Genomic DNA, 27,027 nt, shown 5'->3' on the forward strand with positions numbered 1-27,027 from the left:
GATTGCTTACTTTGTGCAGAGTACTGTAGTCCCTGTCTCTCCGCTCCACCCCCCAAGTCCGCCTCCCCCAACCCTTTAAACTGAAAGCTCCCTGTGGGCAGGAAATGTCTGTTTATTGTTATATTGTACTCTCCCAAGTGCTTAGTATAGTGCTCTGAACACAGTAAGCACTCAGTAAATAGCATTGACTGACTGATATTGTACTTAGGGCTTGGGAGAGTGTGCATAACAGAGTTAGTAGACACATTCCCTGCCAACAGCAAGCTTACAGAACAGAGGATAAATGAGAGGAAATCCCAAGGGTTTGGCCAAAGGCATAACTGTAATTTTTTTGGATGGGAGGGTGGTGAAGAATTTTTTTTTAATGGCATTTGTTAAATACTGTGTGCCCGTTACTGTAACTTGTATCTACCCCAGTGCTTAAAACAGTGCTTGGCACATAGTAAGTGCTTAACAAGTACCATAATTACTAAGCACTGGGGTAGATGCAGGTTAATCATATTAGACACAGTCCCTATCCCACATGGGGCTCACAGGCTTAATCCCCATTTTACAGATGAGGTAACTGAGGCCCAGAGAAGTGAAGTGACTTGCTCAAGGTCACACAGCAGATAAGTGGAGGAGCCGGGATTAGTACCCAGGTCCTTCTGACTCCCTGACTTGTACTCTATTCTCTAGGTCACATTGCTTCCTATTATTTGGCACCCAAAAGTAGTGTAGGTCACAATGGAAGGAAAAATCAACCAACTGGGACCCTGACCATAAATGAGTAATATAACAGTAGAACAACGAAGACACATTCCCAGCCCATAACAAGCTTACAGTCTAGAAGGGGGAGACAGACGTAAATAGAAATAAAGAAATTACAGATATGTACATAAGTGTTGTGGGGCTGGGAAGGGGATGATTAAAGGGAGCAAGTCAGGGCAGTGTAGAAGGGAGTGGGAGAAGAGGAAAGGAGGGCTTAGTCAAGGAAGGCCTCTGGAGGAGATGTGCCTTCAGTAAGGCTTTGAAGGGCAGGAGAGCAATTGTCTGTCGGATTTGAGGAGGAAGGATGTTCCAGGCCAGAGGCAGAACGAGGGCGAGAGGTCGGCGGTGAGATAGCCGAGATGAAAGTACAGCGAGAAGGTTAGGACTAGAGAAGCGAAGTGTGTGGGCTGAGTTGTAGTAGGAGAGTAATGAGATGAGGTAGATGGGGGGCAAGGTGATGGACTGCTTTAAAGCCGTTGAGAGGGGTTTCTATGTGATGCGGAGGTGGGTGGTCAACCACTGGAGTTTCTTGAGAAGTGGGGTAATATGGCCCGAACATTCGCCCCCTCCCTTCGCACTGCCATCCCCTTCCCCCCGCAAGGTTCTTTGAAATATGGGTTTTATTTTGCACTGTGATGATTTTCCATCTCCCTCGTAGCCGGAGAGACTACAAGGCACTCATTATTCAGTGCAGTCGGACATCTGGAGCATGGGCTTATCCTTGGTGGAGATGGCTATTGGCAGGTACCCGATCCCTCCTCCCGATTCCAAGGAGCTGGAACTGATGTTCGGATGCACGGTGGAGGGAGACGCTTCAGAGACGTCGCCCCGACAGCGGACCCCGGGGAGGCCCATTAGCTGTAAGTGCCCCTAGGGACTATATCATTTCAATGTTCATCCTCAAGGTCTTCTTCACTTCTTCCCCCCGCCCCCCGCCATTCACTGCCCCTGTAGGTAATAATAAGAGTAATAATCATTGTGGCACTTGTGAAGAGCTTTCTGTGTGCTAATAATAATCATTATCATGGTACTTATTAAATTCTTACTCTGTGCCAAGCACTGTTTCTAAGCTCTGGGGTGAGATGCAAGCTAATCATGTTGAATACAGTCCCTGTCCCCCATGGGGCTCACACTCGTAGTCTCCATTTTACAGATGAAGTAACTGAGGCCCAGAGAAGTGAAGTGACTTGCCCAAGGTCACACAGTAGGCATACGACAGAGTTGAGATTAGAACCCAGGTCCTTCTGACTCCCAGGCTTGTACTTTATCCAATAAGCGACACTGTTTCTCTGAGTGCCGAGGTAGCTACAAGGTGATCTGCTCAGACGCAGTACCCCGTCCAACATGGAGCTCACAGTTGAAGTCTGAAGAAGGACGGGGATTGAATCCCCATTTTACCGATGAGAAAACCAAGGTACTGGAAAATGAAGTGCCTTGCCTGAGATCTCACAGTGGGCAAGTCATGGAGTAGGATTAGAACCCAGATCCCCCGACTCCCATTATTCCTAGTCAAGATTTAGGCTGGAAGCTCCTGACTCCCCTCCTTCAGGTTTGGAAGAAGTTGTGTCATCTCCTCTGGAAAGAGGCAGGACCCAGAGTGAAGGCTGGGATTCCAACTTCTCTGCCAAGGCAGGATTGAGGGCCCAGTTAATCTAATCCATCAGTGAATGGTCTTGATTGAGCACTCCTTGGGTGCAGAGCACTGTCCTCATCGCTTAGGAGAGTACAACAGACTAAGAAGACAAATTCCCTGCCCTCAAGGACTTTATAGTCTTGCGGGAGAACTTACCACCTCACCTTCCCCGATTTGGTTCCAGGATGTCTCGGATCTACCTGCTCCTGGTTGGGGTTGGGCGGCCACGGGAGTACCTTAAATTGGGCTAGAGGGAGGAGTCAGGGCTGTCAACTGAGAGACTGGGTTGGATTCTCCTAGGAGTAGGGAATGGCCCCTAACAAGCCTCTCACAGACCTAAGATGCCATATTGGAATGAGCTTCCAGGGGACTAGGGCACAAACCCTTTTCCCCTCTTCCATTTCTGTCCAGGACTCTTCTTTCCCAGGACCCCCTGGGCCCTTCCTAATCATGACCCAGGGATACCAAACCCAGACCAATGGGAGGACTGGGGTCAGAGGAGGAGAAAAAGATTTCACTGGGTCACCTGTCTCTTCGTCCTCCCCTCACTGAGATTTTTTCTTTCCAGCTTGGTTTTGTAGAACAGTTTTCCTGCCCAGGGCACTTTTCATATATATGCTTGTCAGGTCCACACATAGAAATCCACCCCAATCTGGGAAAATATACTTGTTCTTTTTTTAAAAAAATGGTTTTGGTAAGTGCTTACTATGTGCCACACACTGTCCTAAGCACAGGAGTAGATACAGGCTAATCAGTTTGGACATAGTCCATGTCCCATGTGGGCCTCACAGCCTTAATCCCCATTTTCCAGATGAGAGAACTGAGGCTCACTGAGAAGTGAAGTGACTTTCCCAGGGTCACACAGCAGACAAGTGGAGGAGCTGGGATTAGAACCCAGGTCTTTCTGACTCCCAGGCGTGGGCTCCATTCTCTAGGCCACCCAGCTTCTCTTGTCCATGGAGTCCAGCCCAGTCAGTGTGGGCCCATCCCCAGCCTGGCTCCATTTTTCATTCTGGCCTGTGGTTGATGCAGCTACACAGCCCTGTTGACTGCCACATGCATAGGCATCTGGGCCCTACAGGGCCTGGCGGGGCAGACACTGAAGAGGCCCCACCCCTGGCCTGCCATGGCATGGACAGAAGGTGCCAATTGGGTGCTCACTTTCCGGTCTTGTCATTTGATTTCCAGCTTACGGCCTGGACAACAGACCACCCATGGCCATCTTTGAACTGCTGGACTATATCGTCAACGAGGTAAGGCCTGGGAAAACCTTTCCCTCCTCCGGGGACCCCAGGGTGCGGGCAAAGCTGGTGGGGGCTAGTGGGCATGGATCGGGGGGGGGGGGCCGGGAGGGCGAGCATGTGGAGTTCTTTATGCCACTCACACTTTGCCAGTGGGGAGAGTGTGTGTCACCAGAACTGACGTGTGTGTGTGTATGCACGCGAATGGGTGAGTTTACACATGTAGCCCTGTCCTTCCCTATCTTCCAGGGAGATCGGTCCTGATAATTGTGGTGTTTGTTAAAAACTGGGGTAGATACAATTAGACTGAACACAGTCCTCTGTCCCACATGGGGCTCGCAGACTAAGAGGGAGGGAGAATATGTATTTCATGCCCATTTTACAGATGAGGAAATTGAAGCCCAGAAAAGTTTAACGCCTACAGTGTGAATTTGCAGTGTGAATGTCAAGTGACGGAGTCAGGATTAGAACCCTGGTCTCCTGACTCCCAGTTCTGTGCTTCTTCCACTAGCACTTGGCTCTGAGTACTGAATCCGGCCCGGAGTAACCCAGGGCTCACTTTCCCTGACATAATGGCCAACCTTTTTTCCGCTTTGGCTCTCCCAGGCCCCAGGCCCCTGTGTACAGATGGCTCTAGAATTAAAGCTTGAGAATGCCTCAGTTCCAGCAAAGCTGCTGCCAGTCTACCCTGACACACTCTCGCCTTCCATTGCGAGGAAGTCCTCTTTAGCTGGGGGTTACCGATGTTCCTCAGTTTTTGCCCGATAACGTACGGAGTTAAGACAAGGGCTTCTCCTGGAGGTGGGTTTCCCTCCATTTTGAGTGAGGCTGCCTGGGTCTCCTTAGCCAAAGCTGCTTGTTCCTTGGTTTTCGAGGGTGTGGAGATGCAGTAACCGAGAAACTATGGCATTTATTGAGCAGTGACTCTAAGCACTGGGGTCGATACAAGTTTATGAGATCGGACATAGTCCCTGTCTCTCTGTCTCTCACTGGGCCCCCAGTCTATTTTATCCCCCTTTTACAGAGGAATCGGAGGCCCAGAAAGGTGAATCGACTGACCCGTAGTCACCCAGCAAGCCTGGTGGCAGAGCTGGGCCTCGAACCCGGGCCCCTTGACTTTGAGGTCCGGGCTCTTACCGCCAGGCCACTGCGTCGTTCACAGTCATTAATCGGAACCCGGGCTGCTGGGCAATGTGGCTTGTTCAGGATTATGGCCGTGGCTTTGTGACCTCACTTTAGGTTGAGAATCATATTGTTGGGATTTTTTATAATTTTTCTTTTGCCTTGGTTTCTGGGTGCGGGGCAGGGGGTGTGTGTGTGTGTGTGTGTGTGTATGTGTGCGTGCATACACATGCTCACGCATGCCAAAAACACACTAAAATGGAGTTGCCATTCTGTCAGACCCATGCGTTCCTCTGAACTGCTCAGAGTGAGTCAAGATGGCAGGAAACTTTCCCTTCCTCCCTGTCTCTCCGTTTTCCTTTCTTCCTCCCTTTGTTAATCCCCCAGCTTCCTCCTTCTCTCTTCACCTCGCCCAGCTCCCAGTTGCCCTTTCCCTCAAGGAACATCTCTCTCCCCATGACAACACACAATCCCTTTTGTCCTCCAACTCAGTAGTAGTAGTAATAATAATAATTATGGTATTTTTAAGCACTTACTATGTGCCAAGCGCTGTCCTAAGGTCTTGGATAGGCACAAGGTAATCAGGTTGGACACGGTCCCTGTCCCACATGAGCTCACACTCTTAATCCCCAATTTACAGATGAGAAAACTGAGACCCAGAGAAGTGAAATGAGTTGCCCAAGGTCACACAGCAGACAAGTGGCAGAGCCGGGATTAGAACCCACGATCTCTGACTCCTAAACGCGGCTCTTGCCCCTAGACCCTGCTGCTTCCCTCCCAGTCCCGACCCAGAGTCCAATAACAGTTCAGGGAGCCTCGGGCTGCAGGAAAAGAGAATGAGGTTTCTTTTCCTGGTGATGGTTTTGCAATGTTGGAACCAGCGATTCTGATGATAATGATGGTATTTGTTAAACACTTACCATGTGCCAAACACTGTTCAAAGCGCTGGGGTAGTCGCAAGTGAATCAGATTGGACACAGTCCCTGTCTCACACGGAGCTCACACTCTTAATCCCCATTTTACAGATGAGATAACAAGGAAGGCTCAGAGAAGTGAAGTCACTTGCCCAAGGTCACACAGCAGACATGTGGCGGAGCCGGGATCAGGTCCTAGGTCCTTCTGACTCCCAGGCCCCGGCTCTTAGGCCACGCTGCTTCTCTAGAGCTGATGCAGAGCTCCAAGGATTGCTTTCTTGATTTTTGCTTCCAGATCCTTCCTATACCGGGCAGGGAGTGTTGGTCTAGGAAGGGCTAGAGGGAGTTGAGCAGTGATCAATTCCAGGCAGAGTCAGTGCCTTCCCCACGACCCAGCCTCACTGGAGCCGATTTGTACATTCCAAGCGTCGATTTGTACGTTCCAAGTGCTTAGTACAGTGCTCTGCACATAGTAAGCGCTCAGTAAATACTATTGAATGAATGAATGAATGAATGAATGAATGGAGCCATTTTCAGAATCCCAGTCTCTTCCGTTCCTCTGGGAGGTACTAGCAGAAAATCCCATTAGGCAGGGAGGACTTTCCCGGCTCCATTCTCGCTAAGAGCCCGGGCCCAGGCCATGGTGAGTCTAGCAGCAGGGAATGTTTGGGGAACACCAAACATTGGTAATAATAATAAATTGCTATTTACAGTGCTTGGCACAGAATAAGCACTTAAATACCATTATTAGTATTATTATTTGTTAAGCGTTTACTATGTGCCAGGCACTTTACTAAGCGCTGGGGTGGTGACAAGGAAATTGGGTTGGACACAGTCCCTGTCCCACATGGGGCTCACAGTGTCACTCCCCATTTGACAGATGAGGGAACTGAAGCCCAGAGAAGTGAAGTGACTTGCCTAAGGTCACACGGCAGACAAGTGGCGGAGCCAGGATTAGAACCCATGACCTTCTGACTCCCAGACCCATGCTCTGTCTACTATGCCAATTAAGAGAAGTAGTGTGGCCCAGGGGATAGAGCCCAAGCCTGGGAGTCGGAAGGACCTGGGTTCTAATCCCAGCTCCGCCACTTGTCTGCTGGGTGACTGTGAGCAAATCACTTTACTTCTCTGGGCTTCAGTTCCCTCATCTGTCAAATGGGGAGTGACACTGTGAGCCCCATGTGGGACAGGGACTGTGTCCAAACTTGACAACCTTTTGTCTACCCCAGAGCTTATTACAGTGTTCATTCAATAGTATTTATTGAGCGCTTACTATGTGCAGAGCACTGTACTAAGCGCTTGGGATGAACAAGTCGGCAACAGATAGAGACAGTCCCTGCTGTTTGACGGGCTTACAGTCTAATCGGGGGAGACGGACAGACGAGAACAATGGCAATAAACAGCGTCAAGGGGAAGAACATCTCGTAAAAACTGATGGCGACTAAATCGAATCAAGGCGATGTACAATTCATTAACAAAATAAATAGGGTAACGAAAATATATACAGTCGAGCGGACGAGTACAGTGCTGTGGGGATGGGAAGGGAGAGGTGGAGGAGCAGAGGGAAAAGGGGAAAATGAGGTTTTAGCTGCGGAGAGGTAAAGGGGGGATGGCAGAGGGAGTAGAGGGGGAAGAGGAGCTCAGTCTGGGAAGGCCTCTTGGAGGAGGTGATTTTTAAGTAGGGTTTTGAAGAGGGAAAGAGAATCAGTTTGGCGGAGGTGAGGAGGGAGGGCGTTCCGGGACCGCGGGAGGACGTGACCCGGGGGTCGACGGCGGGATGGGCGAGACCGAGGGACGGCGAGGAGGTGGGCGGCGGAGGAGCGGAGCGTGCGGGGTGGGCGGTAGAAAGAGAGAAGGGAGGAGAGGTAGGAAGGGGCAAGGTGATGGAGAGCCTTGAAGCCTAGAGTGAGGAGTTTTTGTTTGGAGCGGAGGTCGATAGGCAACCACTGGAGTTGTTTAAGAAGGGGAGTGACATGCCCAGATCGTTTCTGCAGGAAGATGAGCCGGGCAGCGGAGTGAAGAATAGACCGGAGCGGGGCGAGAGAGGAGGAAGGGAGGTCAGAGAGAAGGCTGACACAGTAGTCTAGCCGGGATATAACGAGAGCCCGTAACAGTAAGGTAGCCGTCTGGGTGGAGAGGAAAGGGCGGATCTTGGCGATATTGTAGAGGTGAAACCGGCAGGTCTCGGTAACGGATAGGATGTGTGGGGTGAACGAGAGGGACGAGTCAAGGATGACACCGAGATCGCGGGCCCGAGAGACGGGAAGGATGGTCGTGCCATCCACGGTGATAGAGAAGTCTGGGAGAGGACCGGGTTTGGGAGGGAAGATGAGGAGCTCAGTCTCGCTCATGTTGAGTTTTAGGCGGCAGGCCGACATCCAGGTGGAGACGTCCCGGAGGCAGGAGGAGATGCGAGCCTGAAGGGAGGGGGAGAGGACGGGGCGGAGATGTAGATCTGCGTGTCATCTGCGTAGAGATGGTAGTCAAAGCCGTGAGAGCGGATGAGTTCACCGAGGGAGTGAGTGTAAATGGAGAACGGAAGAGGGCCAAGAACTGACCCTTGAGGAACTCCAACAGTTAAAGGATGGGAGGGGGAGGAGGCGCCAGCGAAGGAGACCGAGAATGACCGGCCAGAGAGGTAAGAGGAGAACCAGGAGAGGACGGAGTCCATGAAGCCAAGGTGAGATAAGGTATGGAGGAGGAGGGGATGGTCGACAGTGTCAAAGGCAGCAGAGAGGTCAAGGAGGATCAGAATGGAGTAGGAGCCATTGGATTTGGCAAGAAGGAGGTCATGGGTGACCTTAGAGAGAGCAGTCTCGGTAGAGTGGAGGGGACGGAAGCCAGATTGGAGGGGGTCTAGGAGAGAATGGGAGTCTGGTGCATAGTAAGTGCTTAACAAATACCATTAAAAAAAAATGCCCGCTGGGCATTGACTGTAGTAAGTCACAGCAAACATGTCAATCAGTGGTATTTACTGGGCGCTTTCTGTGTGGAGCACTTTACTAAACGCTTGGGAGAGTACAGTGCAGAAGGGTTGGTAGATGCAATCTCTGCCCACATGCAGCTAACACTCTACAGGCGGAATTTCCAGAGTACAGGTCGCTTGGGGAAATGGCCAACCAGCAAATGATTCTCCCCCGGCTCATGTTTCTTTTGGAGAAGGGGTCATTCATGCCCTCTCTGAGGCTGAAGCGTGGTGGTCCGGGGTTGCCGTGGGTTGGGAGCTCCAGCTTTCTTTTTGGGGACATTTTTGTCACCCCCACGTCCACCTCGGCCAGGCTTGGTGCTAATGATCGGAGGCGGATTCTCTTGCCTCTGGCGATCAGGATTTCAAAGCCTAGAAATCCAGAGTCCACAGTATTCTCCATCCCACTTCCAGATGAAGCTTGCTGCCCCTGTCCTGTTAGGCAGTAAGGAGATGTGGCCTAATGAAAAAGCCCGGGCCTGGGAGTCAGGAGACTGTGGATCGAGTCCCCGTTCTGCCACTTACCTGTTGTGGGATCTTGGGCGACTCACTTCACTTCTCTGGGCCTCAGTTTCTGCATCTGTGAAATGGAGACTAAATTCCCATTCTGTCTCTCAGACAGTGAGCTGTAAGTGAAACTGGAACAGAATCCAGTTGGATTAACCTGTATCTATAGAGTACAGTACTGGGCACGTAGGAAGCACTTAATAAATACTATTATTATTATCAGTATTATTTTTTAGGCTAGATGGGCAGGGTTTAATTCTGGAGTGTGTGAATTGTACTTCCCCAGCGTTTAATACAGTGCTTTGCACACAGTAAGCACTCAACAAATACGATTTATTGAATAGAAGCTCCTTCCTCCTCCTCCTCCTCGCTTCCTCCTTTCTTCCTCTTCCTCTGTTGTTTGGGCTAGATGTGAGACTGGTGGGAAGTAGGGGTATTGATTGCCTGCTGTGTGACCTTGGGCAAGTCACTCCATTTATCTGAGCCTCAGTTACATCATCTTTAAAATGGGGATTCAAATTGTGAGCCCCAAGTGGGGCAGGGACTGGGTCCAACTGCTTGTTTCTACTCCAGCGCTTAGTACAATGCTTGGCAAATAGTAAGCGCTTAAGAAATATCTCAGTTATTATTATTATTAATAACAATAAATGGCCCCAGGATCCCAGGGTCATCTCTAGGGTGTTGGGCCTATGACACTGACTGACTGCGTAATGTACTTTCAGCCGCCGCCCAAGCTGCCCAATGGAGTCTTCAGTCTTGAGTTTCAAGATTTTGTGAATAAATGGTAAGTTCTTGTTTTTGTTTTTTTGTCCGTTTGTTTCTCGCATAGCCATCGGCATGGAGGACTGTGGAACTTAGAGCTCCATAGTTTTCCCTTGCAGGTGGTGAGCTCTGCCTTTCCTTTCCCCCCTCAGAAGATCTCCTCTCTTTTGCTCCTGGAGTCCCCCAGCCCTGGCTTCAAGGCTCCCTCCTTGGACCTCCAGACTGTAGTTTTCCCTTTTCTGAGTTGTGGAGGGTGCCCCTCGTGATCAGAAATGCTTAGTCCAGCGCTCCGCACACAGTAAATGCTCAATAATATGATCGATTGATCGATTGAAGTCTAACAGATTCCCATGGCGAGAAGGATGCCTACTCCCAGGAACTTAACCCCCCAAACGCTTTAGTTAGTCATTAAGCCCCACCAAATATGGGCTCAAATCAACCAGTCAGTCAATCAGTCAAAAGGTCTAAAAGCCCAGCCGGGACAGGCACGTTAACTGTCATTCATATTTTTTCCAGCCTCATCAAAAACCCGGCCGAGAGAGCCGACCTGAAGCAACTCATGGTAAGCGAACGCCCCCCGACCCCGGCACGGGAGGCGCCCCCTCTCCCTCACCTCCCCCGTCTGGCCCTCGCGGAGCCCTTTATGTCCACCCTCCATCCCCGCAGGTTCACGCTTTCATCAAGAGAGCCGAGGCGGAAGACGTGGACTTTGCGGGCTGGCTGTGCTCCACCATAGGCCTGAACCAGCCCAGCACGCCCACCCACGCCGCCGGAGTGTAAGCGTGGCTCGTGGGAGGGGGCAGGCCGGCCCCCTCCGTCGGGCAGTCCCCACGGTGCCCCCGAGGTCCTCTTCCTCGCGCTTTGTGTCCGGTCGGATGTGTTGTTTCTCCCCTCCCCACCCCCGCCGCACCCCTTCGGAGGAGGGGGAAGAACAAGCATGTGCCAAATTCTGTTCGTGTCGATTTTGGTCCCCTGGGGTGGGGCTGGCATCACGCCCGGGGGCTGCCGTTGGTGGCGATTACCAAACCGTGTGCAACGTGGAGTGCCAGTGAAACCCTTGGTGAACATGGATAGTCGTTGCTATTGAAACTCGCACTGCTGTTCGTCTGCGCCTGTTGGGTTGGTGGCTTTTGGGATTCTGTGACATTTGAGTGGCGCTTCGTTCGCGCTGGGCCCGTCTCTCTCTCTCTCTCTCTCTCTCTCTCTCTCTCTTTCCCTCCCCATGACCGCCCGGTGGAGGCAGGAGGACTTGGATCCTTCCCAGGCAGTGCACGTGAAGCATGCTTTCCGCTGCTATATGAAAACGACCGCCAAAAAGTGGACGTCACGGTTTTTCTGCTGGGTTTTATTTTTATTTTGGCTATTTTGTGTAGAATTCAGATGTCCCAGTTGAAATCAAGCCAGAGGCCCTGACCGCCACAGTAGACAGGGCTGAATCAGTCTACTGGAGTGGCCTAGAGGCTTCTGGTTATAGCTCTATATTTATTTTTAAATATACTGTGTTGGATATGCAGAATTGTTTTAGTGGCCTGTCTCCATTTTTTGACTGGTATTTTTAAAATAGTGGGTTTTTGTTTTTTTGAATGCCACACGGATCAACATGTTCAAAGCGCACCAGGCTTATCTTTCTCCTAATCCAACTACAGAATATATTGTAAGACAATAGTGTGTATAGTGCCTAAATTGTATGAAAATCCTTTTAACCATTTTATCCTCAGATGTTTAACAAATTGAATCTCTTATTCTAATAAATATATTATCACGTAAAAAAAATCTATATTTAGACGGACTCTTCTTGCTTCTGTTTAAATTGTAGTGAGGGTGGGAGGTTGTGTCTTTTGGTAAGTGGATTTATATGGGAAAATAGCAACTGGGGTTTTCCAGGAATCAGTCTCTGGTAAGATGATAAGGCAGGTGAGGGACTTCAAGGAAGCGAGATAAGCCCTCAGCTGATAGGTCTGGCTAACGTGCCTCGGGGTGCCCTACGTCACACTTCTAACCACATCCAAAATCATTGAAACTATATTCACACTTCCTGTCGTTCCCCTCCCCCCCCCACCCCACGGACACCCTTATCTACCAACATCTTCCAACACCCTTCGCGCTACAGTTTGAAAATGACCTCATCGCCTGTATTGAAAAGAAGTTTGTAAATTAAGGGGGCATTAGATTTAAGGCTTGAGTTTTCCGAGAGCCCTTGCTTCTCACCTTTCTCCACAAAGCTCATTTTACCTGCAAGTGCTTGGATTTTGAACGTGGGGCGATAAGGGTGGGGCTAAAGGCACCCAAGGGGTTATAGGGAGAGCCCTGGACTTGTGAAGACCCAGTTACCTCTCCATTTACCCTTTAATTAATTTTTTTAATGGTATCCTCTAGAATGTAAAAGCTCATTATGGTCAGGGAATGTATCTGCTAAGTCTCTCTTATTGAACTCTCCCAAGTGCTTAGTCTGCACATAGTAAGCACTCAGTAAATACCACTGATTGATTGAAGCGCTTACTTTGCGTCAAACACTATTCTAAGTGCTGGGGAAGATACAAGGTAATCAGATCAGATCGTCTGTCCCACATGGGGCTCCTCAGTCTAGCTCTTGTCCAAAGATGGGGGTTCTGAGAGTGACTCCATGATAATGTTGGGCAACTTTTCTTTTTCCCTTCATAGCACACACTGGGCTGGAGCGATGGGAAGTGAGGTGGAATGCGCTCCAAAGTGAGCGTTGGGAGGTTTTTCCTCCTTTGCCAAGGGAAGGCACCCTAGCATGAAGTTCTGTCCTCTAGACTGTAAGGTCGTTATGGGCAGGGAACATATCTGCTTATTAGTGAGTGCTTAAGAAATACAATTATTATGATTATTATTGCATTGGACTCTCTCAAGCACACTTAGAACAGCGATCTGAACATAGTAAGTGCTCAATCAGTATCACTGATTCAGTGATTCATTCCAAAGTTTTGACTGTTGTGCTGCCATTGTGAACAGGCAGATGAATTCCGTAGGTTAAACCAAAAGTTATGGAAGGCATTTTTTGGCTTGTCAGATTTTTTCATACTGTTGCCTATGTGAGAAAGTTTATAATAAACTGCCTTGCTTTAACCTCTTCATTTCTCTGTACAACTGCAGCTTCCACTCAGTTAAGGAAACTATCCCCCACCGCACACACAAACTTCTTGGTCAGATTAAAGCATCCCACAAAGAAACTTCTTGGGCTCCTCCCTTTTCTGCCCCAGCAGCAAGCAGGATGTAAGAATATTTTGGTGACTTAACCAGAATACAATTGGGGAAAAAAAAATTGTGGCACGTTTATAACTACCCTCACCTAAATCAGCGTCTCTCCTTCCGTCTAGGAGAGAACTTTTTTCTAATTATGAATTGGCGTGACCACTTAGCTGTTCAAAGGCCAACCTTTAACTTTAATTAAAGGGTTCCGGTCTATCTTAAACCCTCATGCTTGCTCTCTTCCTCCTCTGAGAAAATGCAAACTTGGATCAGCCCGATTAGAAGCGTGCCTATTTGTTCTCCGGTGGGAAAAGGCAAGTCTGAAGTCTGCTCTGGAGGGAAAAAAAACACAGACCATGGCATGAATAAAGTTACTAGAAAGTCACTCTTCAAATTGGCCACGATTTTCCCTGCTGTGCAAGTTTCAACCTTCAGTAGCTTGCTTTGACAATTTCTGTGATGAACTTTGCACACTTCAGAAGAGGGGCTCTCCGTCCACGGAGCCTCAGTTAGGAAACGTGTACTTTGCTTTTCCTGCAGTAGTTTCACAGGAAGTTCTATATTAAGATGTTCCCTTTATTTTCCATTTTTAATAGAAAGAAAACCTTGCACAAACAAGAACTGATTGAGCAGCAACTCCACACCCTGCCCCAGGAGGAAGGGAAAGTACGCTGAAATTCTGACCACAGAGGCAACACTGACACCCTTTTTCTGTAGCTCTCACTTTACTTTATTGAGGGGTGGGAAGGGGAAAGCGAGAAATCAACTTTAATTGATGTCCTGACATTCTAAAGCGAACCCGTCTCTCTCTTCAAAGCAGAACTGCTGTTTATCAAGCAACCTTTTTTTTTAACTAGGGGTAAAATGTGTATCACATGTCTCCGACATCACTGTATTTTTTTCTCCTTCGGAGGAGCTGGTCCTGTAGCATTCGACACAGAAACTTACTCTGTCTCCACCTTTCGGCCTGCTTCGGTCGCAAAGGGCGACAGGCGGATTTCCTCGGCGCTGTGCCGATGGCGTGGCCTACTTCGTGGTTTAGGACGAGCTGCCTCTCCGGGCCCTGCTCCTCGGGGTGGCTCACACAGTCTCTCAGCAGAGGTGCCTTATGAATCAGCTGGCTCCCGTTTCACCCTGCCCGCCCCCCTTAAACACCAGGAGATGTTTCTGGAATTACAGGGGGCCTTACTTTTAGATAAATGCTTTAAGGTACTTCGTATAGCTAAGTGAAAAGATCTTCCCCACTCTACATTTAAATGGTAAAATCCGGGTCTCTGTATTCCCTACACAAACTTATTTTGACTCGTCAGAACTTGGCGTACGCGTAATGACACGGCGCGCTCTCCTCCTTGGGCGGTTCTTGATTCCTTGGGGGGGCTGGCCACAGTCTATCTGTGACAGCTTCATTCAAGTGAGGGATGGTTCTTGAATCTGGGCTAAGTCAAAACTCCACCTTTCCCCTTCAAGAATCGGATTCTTCCTCCTCCTCTTCCTCCTCCTCCTGCTCCTCAGTGTGATCTTTCAGGCTGAGCTGGAGTTCGGTTTGATTGATAGAAACTTCGTTATCTACGTGCACCATGATCTGATGGAAACAGAATTGGAGGGGACAACGGAGAGCTTCAGTTGCTTTAAAAGGTATTGGAAAAACCAGCGCTAAATTTCTTCCCCTTCTCTCTGCCCACCCTGTTTCTTTTTTTATGGTATTTGTTAAGCACTATGTGCCAGGCACTGTAGTAAAACATCTCACCTCGCTACTCTCCTGCTCAACCTAGCCTACACATTTCGTTCCTCTAATGCTAACCTTCTCACCTTAGAGAAGCAGCGTGGCGCAGTGGAAAGAGCACGGGCTTTGGAGTCAGGGCTCATGAGTTCGAATCCCAGCTCTGCCTCTTGTCGGCTGTGTGACTGTGGGCAAGTCACTTAACTTCTCTGTGCCTCAGTTCCCTCATCTGTAAAATGGGGATTAAGACTGTGAGCCCCACGTGGGACAACCTGATTCCCCTATGTCTACCCCAGCGCTTAGAACAGTGCTCGGCACATAGTAAGCGCTTAAATACCAACATTAATTAATTAATTCTCACTGTACCTCGATCTCGTCTATCTGACCACCGACCTCTCACCCACGTCCTGCCTCTGGCCTAGAACGCCCTCCCTCTTCCTATCTGACAGACAATTACTCTCCCACTTCAAAGCCTTATATTGAAGGCTCATCTCCTCCAAGGGGCCTTCCCTGACTAAGCCCTCTTTTTCCCCGTTCTTCAGCTCCCTTCTGCATCGCCCTGATCGGCTCCCTTTATTCATCTCCGCCTCCCAGCCCACAGCACTTATGTACATAACTGTCATTTTTTAAATTCATATTAAATTTAATATGAGAGGAGAGGCCCTCTCCCCCAGGCCCCCTCCGGACTGTAAACTCGTTGTGAGCAGGGAATGTGTCCGTTATATTGTTCTCTCCCAAGCGCTGAGACCAGTGCTCTGCAAACACTAAGTGTTCAATAAATACGACTGACTAGATACGAGATCAGCAGCTTGGACACATTCCCTGTCCCACATGGGGCTCAGAGGCTTAATCCCTATTTTACAGATGACGGAACTGAGGCCCGGAAGTGAAGAGACTTGCCCAAGGCCACACAGCAGACAAGTGACAGGGCGGGGATTAATACTAATGTTGGTATTTGTTAAGCGCTTACTATGTGCAGAGCACTGTTCTAAGCACTGGGTCATCAGGTTGTCCCACATGAGGCTCACATTTTTAATCCCCATTTTCCAAATGAGGTAACTGAGGCACAGAGAAGTTAAGTGACTTGCCCAAAGTCACACAGCTGAGAAGTGGCAGAGCTGGGATTAGAACCCAGGTCCTTCTGACTCCCATGACCAGGCTCTATCCAATAGGCCACACTGCTCAATTAAACCAAGGTAATATTCCCAGACCCAGAATTGGGATCATTGAGTGCGCTGCTCAGTGTTAGCTAATTACTCAAGGGCAGGTTATGCAGTATTATAACAATAATAACAATAGTAACAATAATAATAATAATGTTGGTATTTGTTAAGCGCTTACTATGTGCAGAGCACTGTTCTAAGTGCTGGGCTAGATTCAGGGGAATGAGGTTGTCCCACGTGAGGCTCACGGTCTTCATCCCCATTTTACAGATGAGGGAATTGAGGCACAGAGAAGTGAAGTGACTTGCCCACAGATACACAGCTGACAAGGGGCAGAGTATTGTACTCTCCCAAGTGCTTAGTACAGTGCTCTGCACAAACTAAGTGTTCAAGACATACAACCGACTGCCTGGCTACCGGGTGGGGAGCCCGTCTTCCCCCCGCACCCCCGATCATGACGGTTCCCTTCCCCAGTAGACCTGCTTGGGCTTGAGGTTGTCAGATGCTTTTGGGCGTGCAAAATTAGCTGCCAGATTCCCCCCTGAGGCTTCGCTTTCACTTCCCCCCTAATGTGGGGGTGGGGCACCTTAAATTCCACAGAAAGTCCTTGCATTCTGTCCCACATTTACAGTGGGAACGCCGACCTGAGGGCTGCCTTGGAGCCCGGGCCTGGGAGTCAGAAGGACCTGAGTTCTAATCCCTGCTCTGCCACTTGTCTGCTGTGTGACCTAGGGCAAGTCCCTTCGCTTCTCTGGGCCTCAGTTACCTCATCTGTAAAAAATGGTGATTAAGACTGTGCACCCCATGTGGGACCGGGACTGTGTCCTGACCTGATTTGCTTGTATCTCCCCCAGCGCTTAGAACAGTTCCTGACGCACAGTAAGCGCTTAACAAATACCATAAAAAAAAAACCCAACTTGGTGGCTGCTTGTGCAACTTCCCTGTGACACTCTTATTGCGAAAGATTTTCTGTATCCTTGCACGAACCTTCCCTGACAGCCAGGGCTCTGAGTAGCTTATGACCTGGAACCAGCTTCCCTCTGAAGCTTGGGGGGCTTGGGGGCGGCGAGGGGGCTGCACAAATGCTTAGATTGTAAGCTCGTGTGGGCAGGGAATGTGTCTGTCGTTCTACTGTGCTCTCCCAAGCGCTTATGACAGTGTTTTCTCTGCACACAGTAAGCGCTCAACAGATGCAATCAAATGAACGAAGAGCTCAAACTCTCCCCTCGGGGCCAGAGTATAGGGTACCTGAGGGCAGGCAGAAATTTCCTGCTCGAGGAGGGATGTATATTCAGCCGTATTTATTGAGCACTTACTGTGCGCAGAGGACTGTACTGAGCGCTTGGGAGAGTACAATAGTACAATAAACAGACACATTCCCTGCCCACAACGAACTTAAGAGTCCAGAGGGTGTAATTAAAAAATCTGAAAACACCCCAATATTTAAGTCCACCAGGCAGCTCTGGAAGAATTGTTATTATCCACTAATGAAGAAATGGGAAACTTAGGTGATAGGTTAAATTATTGTTCCAGATCATCCGATAAGAGGGCCAGAATCATGAACCTCAGCCAAGTTCAACCTAGTGACCGTGAAAGATTTTTGGTCCTCTTTGCCACTTTGCCAAAAAAGTGATTGTGTTGTTGTAGTGAATGGTATTTGTTAAGTGCTTACTATGTGCCAAGCACTGTATTAAGAGCTGGGGTACATACAAGTTAATCAGCAGAGAAGCAGCGTGGCTCAGTGGAAAGAGCCCGGGCTTGGGAGTCAGAGGTCATGGGTTCTAGTCCCGCTCCGCCACTTGTCAGCTGTGTGACTTTGAGCGAGTCGCTTCACTTCTCTGTGCCCCAGTTACCTCATCTGTAAAATGGGGATTAAGACTGTGAGCCCCACGTGGGACAACCTGATCACCTTGTATCTACCCCAGGGCTTAGAACAGTGCTTTGCACATAGTAAGTGCTTAACAAATGCCATCATTATTATTATTATCAGGTTGGACACAGTTCCTGTCCCACATGAGACTCACAGTCTTCATCCCCATTTTGCAGACGAGGGAACCGAGGCCCAGAGAAGCCAAGTGACTTGCCGAAGTCCCCAACAGACAGTTGGCAGTGCCAGAATTAGAACCTAGGTCCTTCTGACTCCCAGGCCTGTGCTCTATCCACTACACCATGCTGCGTGTATTTTTTGCGTTATGTCTCCTAAAAGCAACAGCTTTAATGCATCTGTGACAGGTTTTCCTCAATGTTAAGAGTAGGCTGGTCAAACTCATCGCAGAGGAAAGATTAATACACAACTTCCAACAATGCCAACTTGTAATATAAAGTGAGACCAACCAATTGCTGGGAATAAAGTTCTGTTCAAAGGTTATTACCAGAACGCGGAGGAACCAGTTACATTAAAAAAAAAACAACCACCCGAAGAACATTCCAAGGTACCCTGAGATTCTTGTGATTTAATACCGATCTTCACTCCTCGGGTGCAAGAGTTGGGGGCGGGTGGGGAGGGGAGCAGAGAAATGGGGGAGCTTTTCAAACGACAGACTCTGGGCTTACATTTGGAGGGTCCTCGGTTAAGGGTGGAGAAGACACCATTCCATTCCCCTCCCTGGAGTCGATCATCGACTGAAGGGCCAGTTCTTCGACCTGTAAAATAAAACACGCGTTTGACTAAAGCAAGCCAGGCTGCAGGGGTTTAAGGCAAGTCCGGGCGGCCTAGTGGGTAGAACCCGGGCCTGGGAGTCAGAAGGACCTGGATTCGGATCCCGCCTCTGCCAGCTGCCCGCCATCATTATTATCGTGTCCGTCCATCCCGGTCTAGACTGTGAGCACGTTGTGGGTAGGGATTGTCTCTACTGCTGAACTGTACTTCCATTCATTCATTCGTATTTATTGAGTGCTTACTGTGTGCAGAGCACTGTGCTGAACGCTTGGAATGGTACAGTGCTCTGCACATAGCAAGCGCTCAAGAAATATGATTGAATGAGTAATTGCGCATCAGATAGAGACAATCCCTGTCCAACAACGGGCTCACAGTTTGAAAGGGGGAGACAGAGAACAAAACAAGCAGTCAGGTGTCAATACCATCAAGACAAACAGAGATAAATAGGCATCATTAATAAAAGAAATAGAGTAATACATAAGCAGCATGGCTCCGTGGAAAGAGCCCGAGCTTGCGAGTCAGAGGTCATGGGTTCTAGTCCCGGCTCCGCCGCTTGTCAGCTGTGACTTTGGGCAAGTCACTTCACTTCTCTGTGCCTCAGTTACTTCATCTGGAAAATGGGGACTGTCTGTGAACCCCACGTGGGACAACCTGATCACCTTGTAGCCCCCAGTGCTTAAAACAGTGCTTTGCACATAGTAAGCACTCAACAAATACCATCAATATTATTATTATTATAATATATACAAATGTGTGGGATGGGGAAGCGGGTAGGGGCAGAGGGAGGGAGTAGGGGGAATGGGGAAGGGAGGGCAAGCGCTTAGTACAGTGCTCCGCACATAGTGATTGCTCAATAAATGACTGAATGAGAAGCAGCGTGGCTCAGTGGAAAGAACTTAGGAGTCAGAGGTCGTGGGTTCTAATCCGGCCTCCGCTACCTGTCAGCTGGGTGACCTCGTCTGGAAAATGGGGATGAAGATTGGGAGCCTCACGGGGGACAGCCTGATGACCCTGGACCTCCCCCTGCGCTTAGAACAGTGCTCGGCACATAGGAAGCGCTTAACAGATACCAACGTTATTATTATCAATGATGAGTGAATGAATGAATGAATGAATGAGTGAATGGACGAAGGGCCGGCCGCGGGCCGTTGGGGGTGGGAGGAGGGAGGGGGGCGTGGTCAGCGACGAGGCGCGGCCAGGGATTGGACCCCCCCTTTAATAATGTTGGTATTTATTAAGCACTTACTATGTGCCGAGCACTGTTCTAAGCGCTGGGGTAGACACAGGGGAATCAGGATGTCCCAGGTGGGGCTCACAGTCTTAATCCCCATTTTACAGATGAGGTAACTGAGGCACAGAGAAGTTAAGTGACTCGCCCACAGTCACACAGCTGGTAAGTGGCAGAGCTGGGATTCGAACTCATGACCTCTGACTCCAAAGCCCATGCTCTTTCCACTGAGCCACGCTGCTTCCTTACCTCTCCGCAGCTAAACCCTCATTTTCCCCTTTTCCCTCTGCTCCTCCCCCTCTCCCTTCCCATCCCCACAGCACTGTACTCGTCCGCTCATCTGTATATATTTTCGTTACCCTATTTATTTTGTTAATGAATTGTACATCGCCTTGATTCTATTTAGTTGCCATCGGTTTTTACGAGATGTTCTTCCCCTTGACGCTGTTTAGTGCCATTGTTCTCGTCTGTCCGTCTCCCCCGATCAGAATGTAAGCCCGTCAAACGGCAGGGACCGTCTCTATCCGTTGCCGACTTGTTCATCCCAAGCGCTTAGTACAGTGCTCTGCACATAGTAAGCGCTCAATAAATACTATTGAATGAATGAATGACGTGATCAGAGGTGGGGGCGTGGCCGGGAATCGAACGTGCTCCACGATGGGCGTGGCCAGCGGTGAGGGGGAGTGGCCAACGACGAGGCGTGACCAGGGATTGGACGGGATCGGCGGCGAGGGGACGTGGCCAGGGATTGGGCGGGCTCAAAGGAGGGGGCGTGGCCAACGACGAGGCGTGGCCAGGGATTGGTCGCGCTCAGAGAGGGGGCGGGGCCCTCGCCAGAGGCCCCGCCCCCGCCCCCCCCCCCACCGCGGGTGTGGATCGGGGCCCGGGCGGGGGGGGGGGCAGCCTCCCTTCCTCCCTCCCTCCCTCCCTCCCTCCGTCGGTCGGTCGGTCACCTTGAGGCGGTTGAGCTGGTCGTAGAGCGCCGCCTTCACCCTGAGCAGCGTCTCCTCCTCCTTCCGCAGCTCCTGCAGCCGGCTCAACATCTTCCCCCGACCGGCCGGGCCCGACGCCGCCTAGACGCCGCCGCCTGGACGCCGCCCCCGCCGCGACGGCCCGCGGTGACGTCATCCGCCCGCGCCAGCGCCCGGAAGGAGGCGGGCGCCGCCATCTTGGCTAAGGGCAGCCCGCAGACCCGACTTCCGGTTGGCCGCGTTCCTCAGCGCCTCGGCCCTTCTCCCGCTGGTAAAAAGGCCGTGACCTTGGGCGACATAATAATTGCGCCCAAATAATAATAATGATGGCACTTGTTAATAATGTTGGCATTTGTTAAGCGCTTACTATGTGCAGAGCACTGCTCTAAGCGCTGGGGGAGATACAGGGTCATCAGGTTGTCCCATGTGGGGCTCCCAGTCTTAATCCCCATTTTACAGAGGAGGGAACTGAGGCACAGTGAAGTGACTCGCCCACAGTCCCACAGCTAAGTGGCAGAGCCGGGATTCGAACCCATGACCTCTGACTCCCAGGCCCGGGCTGGGAGGGCAGTCATTCAGTCGTATTTATTGAGCGCTTACTTGGTGCAGAGCACTGGACTAAGCGCTTGGAATGGACAATTCGGCAACAGATAGAGACAAACCCTGCCCCTTCATTCAATAGTATTTATTGAGCGCTTCTTATGTGCAGAGCACTGGGCTAAACGCTTGGAATGGACAGTTCGGCAACAGAGACAGTCTCTGCCCTTTCATTCAAAAACATTTATTGAGTGCTTCCTATGTGCAAAGCACTGGATTAAACGCTTGGAATGGACAATTCAGCAACAGATAGAGACAGTCCCTGCTCATTCATTCAATAGTATTTGAACATTTCCTATGTGCAGGGCACTGTACTAAGCGCTTAGAATGGACAATTCGGCAACACATAGAGACAATCCCTGCCCCTTCATTCAATAGCATTTATTGAGCAGTTCCTATGTGCAGAGCACTGGACTAAGCGCTTAGAATGGACAATTCGCCAACACATAGAGACAATTCCTGCCCCTTCATTCAATAGCATTTATTGAGCACTTCCTATGTGCAGGGCACTGGACTAAGCGCTTGGAATGGACAATTCTGCAACAGATAAGAGTCGATCCCTGCCCATTGACAGGCTCATGGTCTAAATGGGGGAGACGGACGGCAAAACAAAACAAAAACAAGACATCATCACGATACATAGAATGAAGGGGATGTACACCTCATGAACAGAATAAATAGGGTGGTAAATAATATATAGAAATGAGTACAGTGCTGAAGGGAAGGGGGAAGAGCAGAGGGACCGGGGGGGGGGGGGGGGGGCTCAGTGTAGGAAGGCCTCCTGGAGGAGGTGAGCCCTCAGGAGGGCTTTGAAGAGGGGAAGAGAGGGTTCTAATCCTAGCTCTGCTACTTGTCTGCTGTGTGACCTTAGGCGAGTCACTTCACTTCTCTGGGCCACATTCATTCATTCAATAGTATTTATTGGGCATTTACTATGTGTAGAGCACTGTACTAAGCACTTGGAATGTACAAATCGGTAACAGATACAGTCCCTGCCCTTTGACGGGCTTACAGTCTAATCCGGGGAGACGGACAGACAAGAACAATAGCAATAAACAAGAATAGCAATAAACCTCATTTGTAAAAATGGGGACTAAAACACGTGTGCCCCACGTGGGACAATCTGATTACCCTGTATCCACCCCAGCGCTTAAAACAGTGCTCTGTACATAGTAAGTGCTTAGCAAATACCATAATTATTATTATTACCCAGTATCTACCCCAGCGCTTAGAACAGTGGTCAGCACAAAGTAAGCACTTAAATACCATCATTATTATTAACTTCTCTGTGCCTCAGTTACCTCGTCTGAAAGATGGGGATAAGGACTGTGAGCCCTACGTGGGACAATCTTGTATCTACCCCAGTGCTTGGAACAGTGCTTGCCACATAGTAAGTGCTTAACAAATACCAACGTTGTTATTAAAAACTGAAAATGCAGCATTATGCTCAGACACCTAGCACTATCTCTAGCCCTGACTTTACTTCATTCATTTGTATTTAATAATTATGGCTTTTGTTAAGCACATACTGCGTGCCAGGCACTGTACTAAGCGCTGGGGTGGAGAAGCAGCGTGGCTCAATTGAAAGGGCACGGGCTGGGGAGTCAGAGGTTATGGGTTCAAATCCCAGCTCTGCCACTTGTCAGCTGTGTGACTTTGGGCAAGTCACTTCACTTCTCTGGGCCTGTTACCTCATCTGTAAAATGGGGATGAAGACTGTAAGCCCCACGTGGGACAACTGATCATCTTGTATACCCCCAGTGCTTAAAACAGTGCTTCACACATAAGCGCTTAACAAATGCCATCGTTATCATTATTTTACAAGCAAATCGGGTTGGACACAGTCCCTGTCCTACGTGGGGGCTCACGGTCTCAATCCCCATTTTACAGATGAGGAACCTGAGGCAGAGAAGCGGAGTGACTTGCCCAAAGTCACACAGCAGACAAGTGTGCCAAGCACTATACTAAGAGCTTAGGAGAGTACAGTATAATAGACACAGCCCCTGCCCATAGTGAGCTCAGTCTAGAATCCAACCCACCTCTTACCCATTGTGATCTCACCTTTCCTTTTGCCTCCCTCCCCGGTCCGGAAGCCTGCAACCGTAATACCATCCCCGAGTAGGGTGGCCGGTGATGGATCTCGAAGGCGCTAGGCAGAGGTTGCACGATCAGGTGGCGATAGGTTAAGATCATCCACACAGCATCCTGCCAGTCAGTCTGCAGCCCCGAGCCCCCAGAGCTTCCACCATGACCTGTTCCGGGGTCCTTCCCTCACCCCGTTCTCAAGAACTGCTCCTGAGCTGTGGGGCTGGAGGGTTGGGTGACTGGGCACTTAAAATAATGCATAAAGGGGACCGTGCCCCTACTCTAATGAATGGGGCAGACACGCTGAGAAATCAATAAGCAAGCGCTCGATAAATACCACTGATGAACTCCTTGCCTTTTATTCATTCAATAGTATTTATTTAGCGCTTACTATGTGCAGAGCACTGTACTAAGCGCTTGGGATGAACAAGTCGGCAACAGATAGAGACAGTCCCTGCCGTTTGACGGGCTTACGGTCTAATCGGGGGAGACGGACAGACGAGAACAATGGCAATAAACAGAGTCAAGGGGAAGAACATCTCGTAAAAACCGATGGCGACTAAATAGAATCGAGGTGATGTACAATTCATTAACAAAATAAATAGGGTAACGAAAATAGATACAGTTGAGCGGACGAGTACAGTGCTGTGGGGATGGGAAGGGAGAGGTGGAGGAGCAGAGGGAAAAGGGGAAAATGAGGCTTTAGCTGCGGAGAGGTAAAGGGGGGATGGCAGAGGGAGTAGAGGGGGAAGAGGAGCTCAGTCTGGGAACGCCTCTTGGAGGAGGTGATTTTTAAGTAAGGTTTTGAAGAGGGAAGAGAATCAGTTTGGCGGAGGTGAGGAGGGAGGGCGTTCCGGGACCGCGGGAGGACGTGACCCAGGGGTCGACGGCGGGATGGGCGAGACCGAGGGACGGTGAGGAGGTGGGCGGCGGAGGAGCGGAGCGTGCGGGGTGGGCGGTAGAAAGAGAGAAGGGAGGAGAGGTGGGAAGGGGCAAGGTGACAGAGAGCCTCGAAGCCTAGAATGAGGAGTTTTTGTTTGGAGCAGAGGTTGATAGGCAACCACTGGAGTTGTTTAAGAAGGGGAGTGACATGCCCCGATCGTTTCTGCAGGAAGATGAGCCGGTCAGCGGAGTGAAGAATAGACTGGAGCGGGGCGAGAGAGGAGGAAGGGAGGTCAGCGAGAAGGCCGACACGGTAGTCTAGCCGGGATATAACGAGAGCCCGTAACAGTAAGGTAGCCATCTGGGTGGAGAGGAAAGGGCGGATCTCGGCGACATTGTAGAGGTGAAACCGGCAGGTCTCGGTAACAGATAGGATGTGTGGGGTGAACGAGAGAGACGAGTCAAGGATGATACCGAGATCGCGGGCCCGAGAGACGGGAAGGATGGTCATGCCATCCACGGTGATAGAGAAGTCTGGGAGAGGACCGGGTTTGGGAGGGAAGATGAGGAGCTCAGTCTCGCTCATGTCTTAGGTGTCTTAGGAGTTTTAGGTGGCAGGCCGACATCCAGGTGGAGACGTCCCGGAGGCAGGAGATGCGAGCCTGAAGGGAGGGGGAGAGGACAGGGGCGGAGATGTAGATCTGCGTGTCATTTGCGTAGAGATGGTAGTCAAAGCCGTGAGAGCGAATGAGTTCACCGAGGGAGTGAGTGTAAATGGAGAACGGAAGAGGGCCGAGAACTGACCCTTGAGGAACTCCAACAGTTAAAGGATGGGAGGGGGAGGAGGCTCCAGCGAAGGAGACTGAGAATGATCGGCCAGAGAGGTAAGAGGAGAACCAGGAGAGGACAGAGTCCGTGAAGCCAAGGTGAGATAAGGTATGGAGGAGGAGGGGATGGTCGACAGTGTCAAAGGCAGCAGAGAGGTCAAGGAGGATCAGAATGGAGTAGGAGCCATTGGATTTGGCAAGAAGGAGGTCACGGGTGACCTTAGAGAGAGCAGTCTCGGTAGAGTGGAGGGGACGGAAGCCAGATTGGAGGGGGTCTAGGAGAGAATGGGAGTTAAGGAATTCTAAGCATCGATTGTAGACGACTCGTTCTAGGATTTTGGAAAGGAAGGGTAGTAGGGAGATAGGGCGATAACTGGAGGGGGAAGTGGGGTCGAGAGCGGGTTTTTTTAGGATGGGGGAGACGTGGGCATGTTTGAAGGCAGAGGGGAAGGAGCCCTTGGAGATTGAGTGGTTAAAAATAAAAAGTGTTTTAGATAACATTTGAGTCAACTGTCCATGGTTCCTCCAAATTCCCAGTTCATTCAATAGTATTTATTGAGCACTTACTATGTGCAGAGCACTGTACTAAGCGCTTGGAATGTACAATTCGGCAACAGAGATGATCCCTGCCCATTGACGGGCTTACAGTTCCACCGCTTCCTCACCACCCAACAGCCACGGGTCCAATTCTAGCTGAAAAGCAGTTGTCTCTATTTCCAATTTCTCCCTCCGCCTATACCACACACTTAGGGAAGCAGCGTGGCTCAGTGGAATGAGCCTGGGCTTTGGAGTCAGAGCTCATGAGTTCGAATCCCAGCTCTGCCACCTGTCAGCTGTGTGACTGTGGGCAAGTCACTTAACTTCTCTGTGCCTCAGTTCCCTCATCTGTAAAATGAGGATGAAGACTGTGAGCCCCACGTGGGACAACCTGATTCCCCTGTGTCTACCCCAGCGCTTAGAACAGTGCTCTGCACATAGTAAGCGCTTTACAAATACCAACATTATTATGCTCAGATCAACAGCAGCTTTCTCAGCAAGCAGAAATCCTCCCTTGCCTCTAAGGCTCTCCCCAACTCACTAATTTTCCATTTTTTATGCCCAGTTCACCTTGCTCCTCTTAACCTCAACTGCTGGGTTTCGGCATAAGGCTCTGAGAATCCCAGCTCTGCCACTTGTCAGCTGACTGTGGGCAAGTCACTTCACTTCTCTGTGCCTCAGTTCCCTCATCTGGAAAATGGGGATTAAGACTGTGAGCCTCACGTGGGACCTGATAACCCTGCACCTACCCCAGTGCTTAGAACAGTGCTCTGCATAGTAAGCACTTAAATACCAACATTAAAAAAGCCTCCACTGAAATTATGCCCCTCCCAAGCCCAGACTAGGGGAGCCCCACATTGTACAATCCCTACTCTCCTAGATCAGGTAACTGGCAATTTAGTTGTGGCCATGTTTGGGGGACTCAAGTCTGCCTCTTGTACTGAGCCATAAACCTGCAACTACAGTCTGAGCCTCTTGTTGGGTAGGGATTGTCCTTTGGTGCCAAATTGCACCTTCCAAGCACTTAGTACAGTTCTCTGCACAAAGTAAACGCTCAATAAATACGATTGAATTAATGAAACTATACTGAACTAGCTTCCTCCAGCACCACTACCCTATTGCTCATCATTCTTTGTGTGCATGTGCCCGGTCAACCCCTTGATTCTGGATGCTGTTGAATCACTTAGTTTTATTCCCTATAGTTCAGGTGATCCTCTTTCCAGGTCTTTAATTTTGCAGGATTGTTTTAAT

At 50.0% G+C, this 27,027-nt stretch overlaps 2 protein-coding genes across 2 annotated transcripts in view; one reads left to right on the forward strand and one right to left on the reverse strand.

Annotated features, from left to right (window-relative positions):
* Positions 1-11,671, forward strand: part of MAP2K1 (mitogen-activated protein kinase kinase 1) — a 72,797-nt gene extending 61,126 nt beyond the window's left edge. Inside the window, exons 7-11 of the mRNA XM_029066067.2 lie at positions 1,409-1,610; positions 3,572-3,636; positions 9,855-9,916; positions 10,411-10,456; positions 10,561-11,671. Coding sequence (XP_028921900.1) covers positions 1,409-1,610; positions 3,572-3,636; positions 9,855-9,916; positions 10,411-10,456; positions 10,561-10,674 — 489 coding nt within the window. The 3' untranslated portion in view covers positions 10,675-11,671. The remainder of the gene's footprint in view (positions 1-1,408; positions 1,611-3,571; positions 3,637-9,854; positions 9,917-10,410; positions 10,457-10,560) is intronic.
* A 2,142-nt stretch (positions 11,672-13,813) lies between these two features.
* SNAPC5 (small nuclear RNA activating complex polypeptide 5) lies at positions 13,814-20,983 on the reverse strand. Its single transcript, XM_029064286.2, has 3 exons — positions 20,831-20,983; positions 18,544-18,633; positions 13,814-14,689 (listed from the first exon to the last, which is right to left on the reverse strand). Exons 1-3 carry the CDS (start codon positions 20,918-20,920, stop codon positions 14,570-14,572), a joined length of 300 nt encoding a protein of 99 aa, XP_028920119.1. The 5' UTR covers positions 20,921-20,983; the 3' UTR covers positions 13,814-14,569.
* Positions 20,984-27,027: the final 6,044 nt, after the last annotated feature.

Source organism: Ornithorhynchus anatinus, chromosome 5 (assembly GCF_004115215.2).
Source record: "Ornithorhynchus anatinus isolate Pmale09 chromosome 5, mOrnAna1.pri.v4, whole genome shotgun sequence".
Lineage (NCBI taxonomy): Eukaryota > Metazoa > Chordata > Mammalia > Monotremata > Ornithorhynchidae > Ornithorhynchus > Ornithorhynchus anatinus.

Coding starts and splice junctions, on each gene's coding strand:
- SNAPC5 (XM_029064286.2), bottom strand. CDS start 20,920: ATGTTGAGCCGGCTGCAGGAGCTGCGGAAGGAGGAGGAGACGCTGCTC. Junction 18,634..20,830: donor ACCAGCTCAACCGCCTCAAG/GTGACCGACCGA, acceptor TTTATTTTACAG/GTCGAAGAACTGGCCCTTCA. Junction 14,690..18,543: donor TAACCGAGGACCCTCCAAAT/GTAAGCCCAGAG, acceptor TGTTTCCATCAG/ATCATGGTGCACGTAGATAA.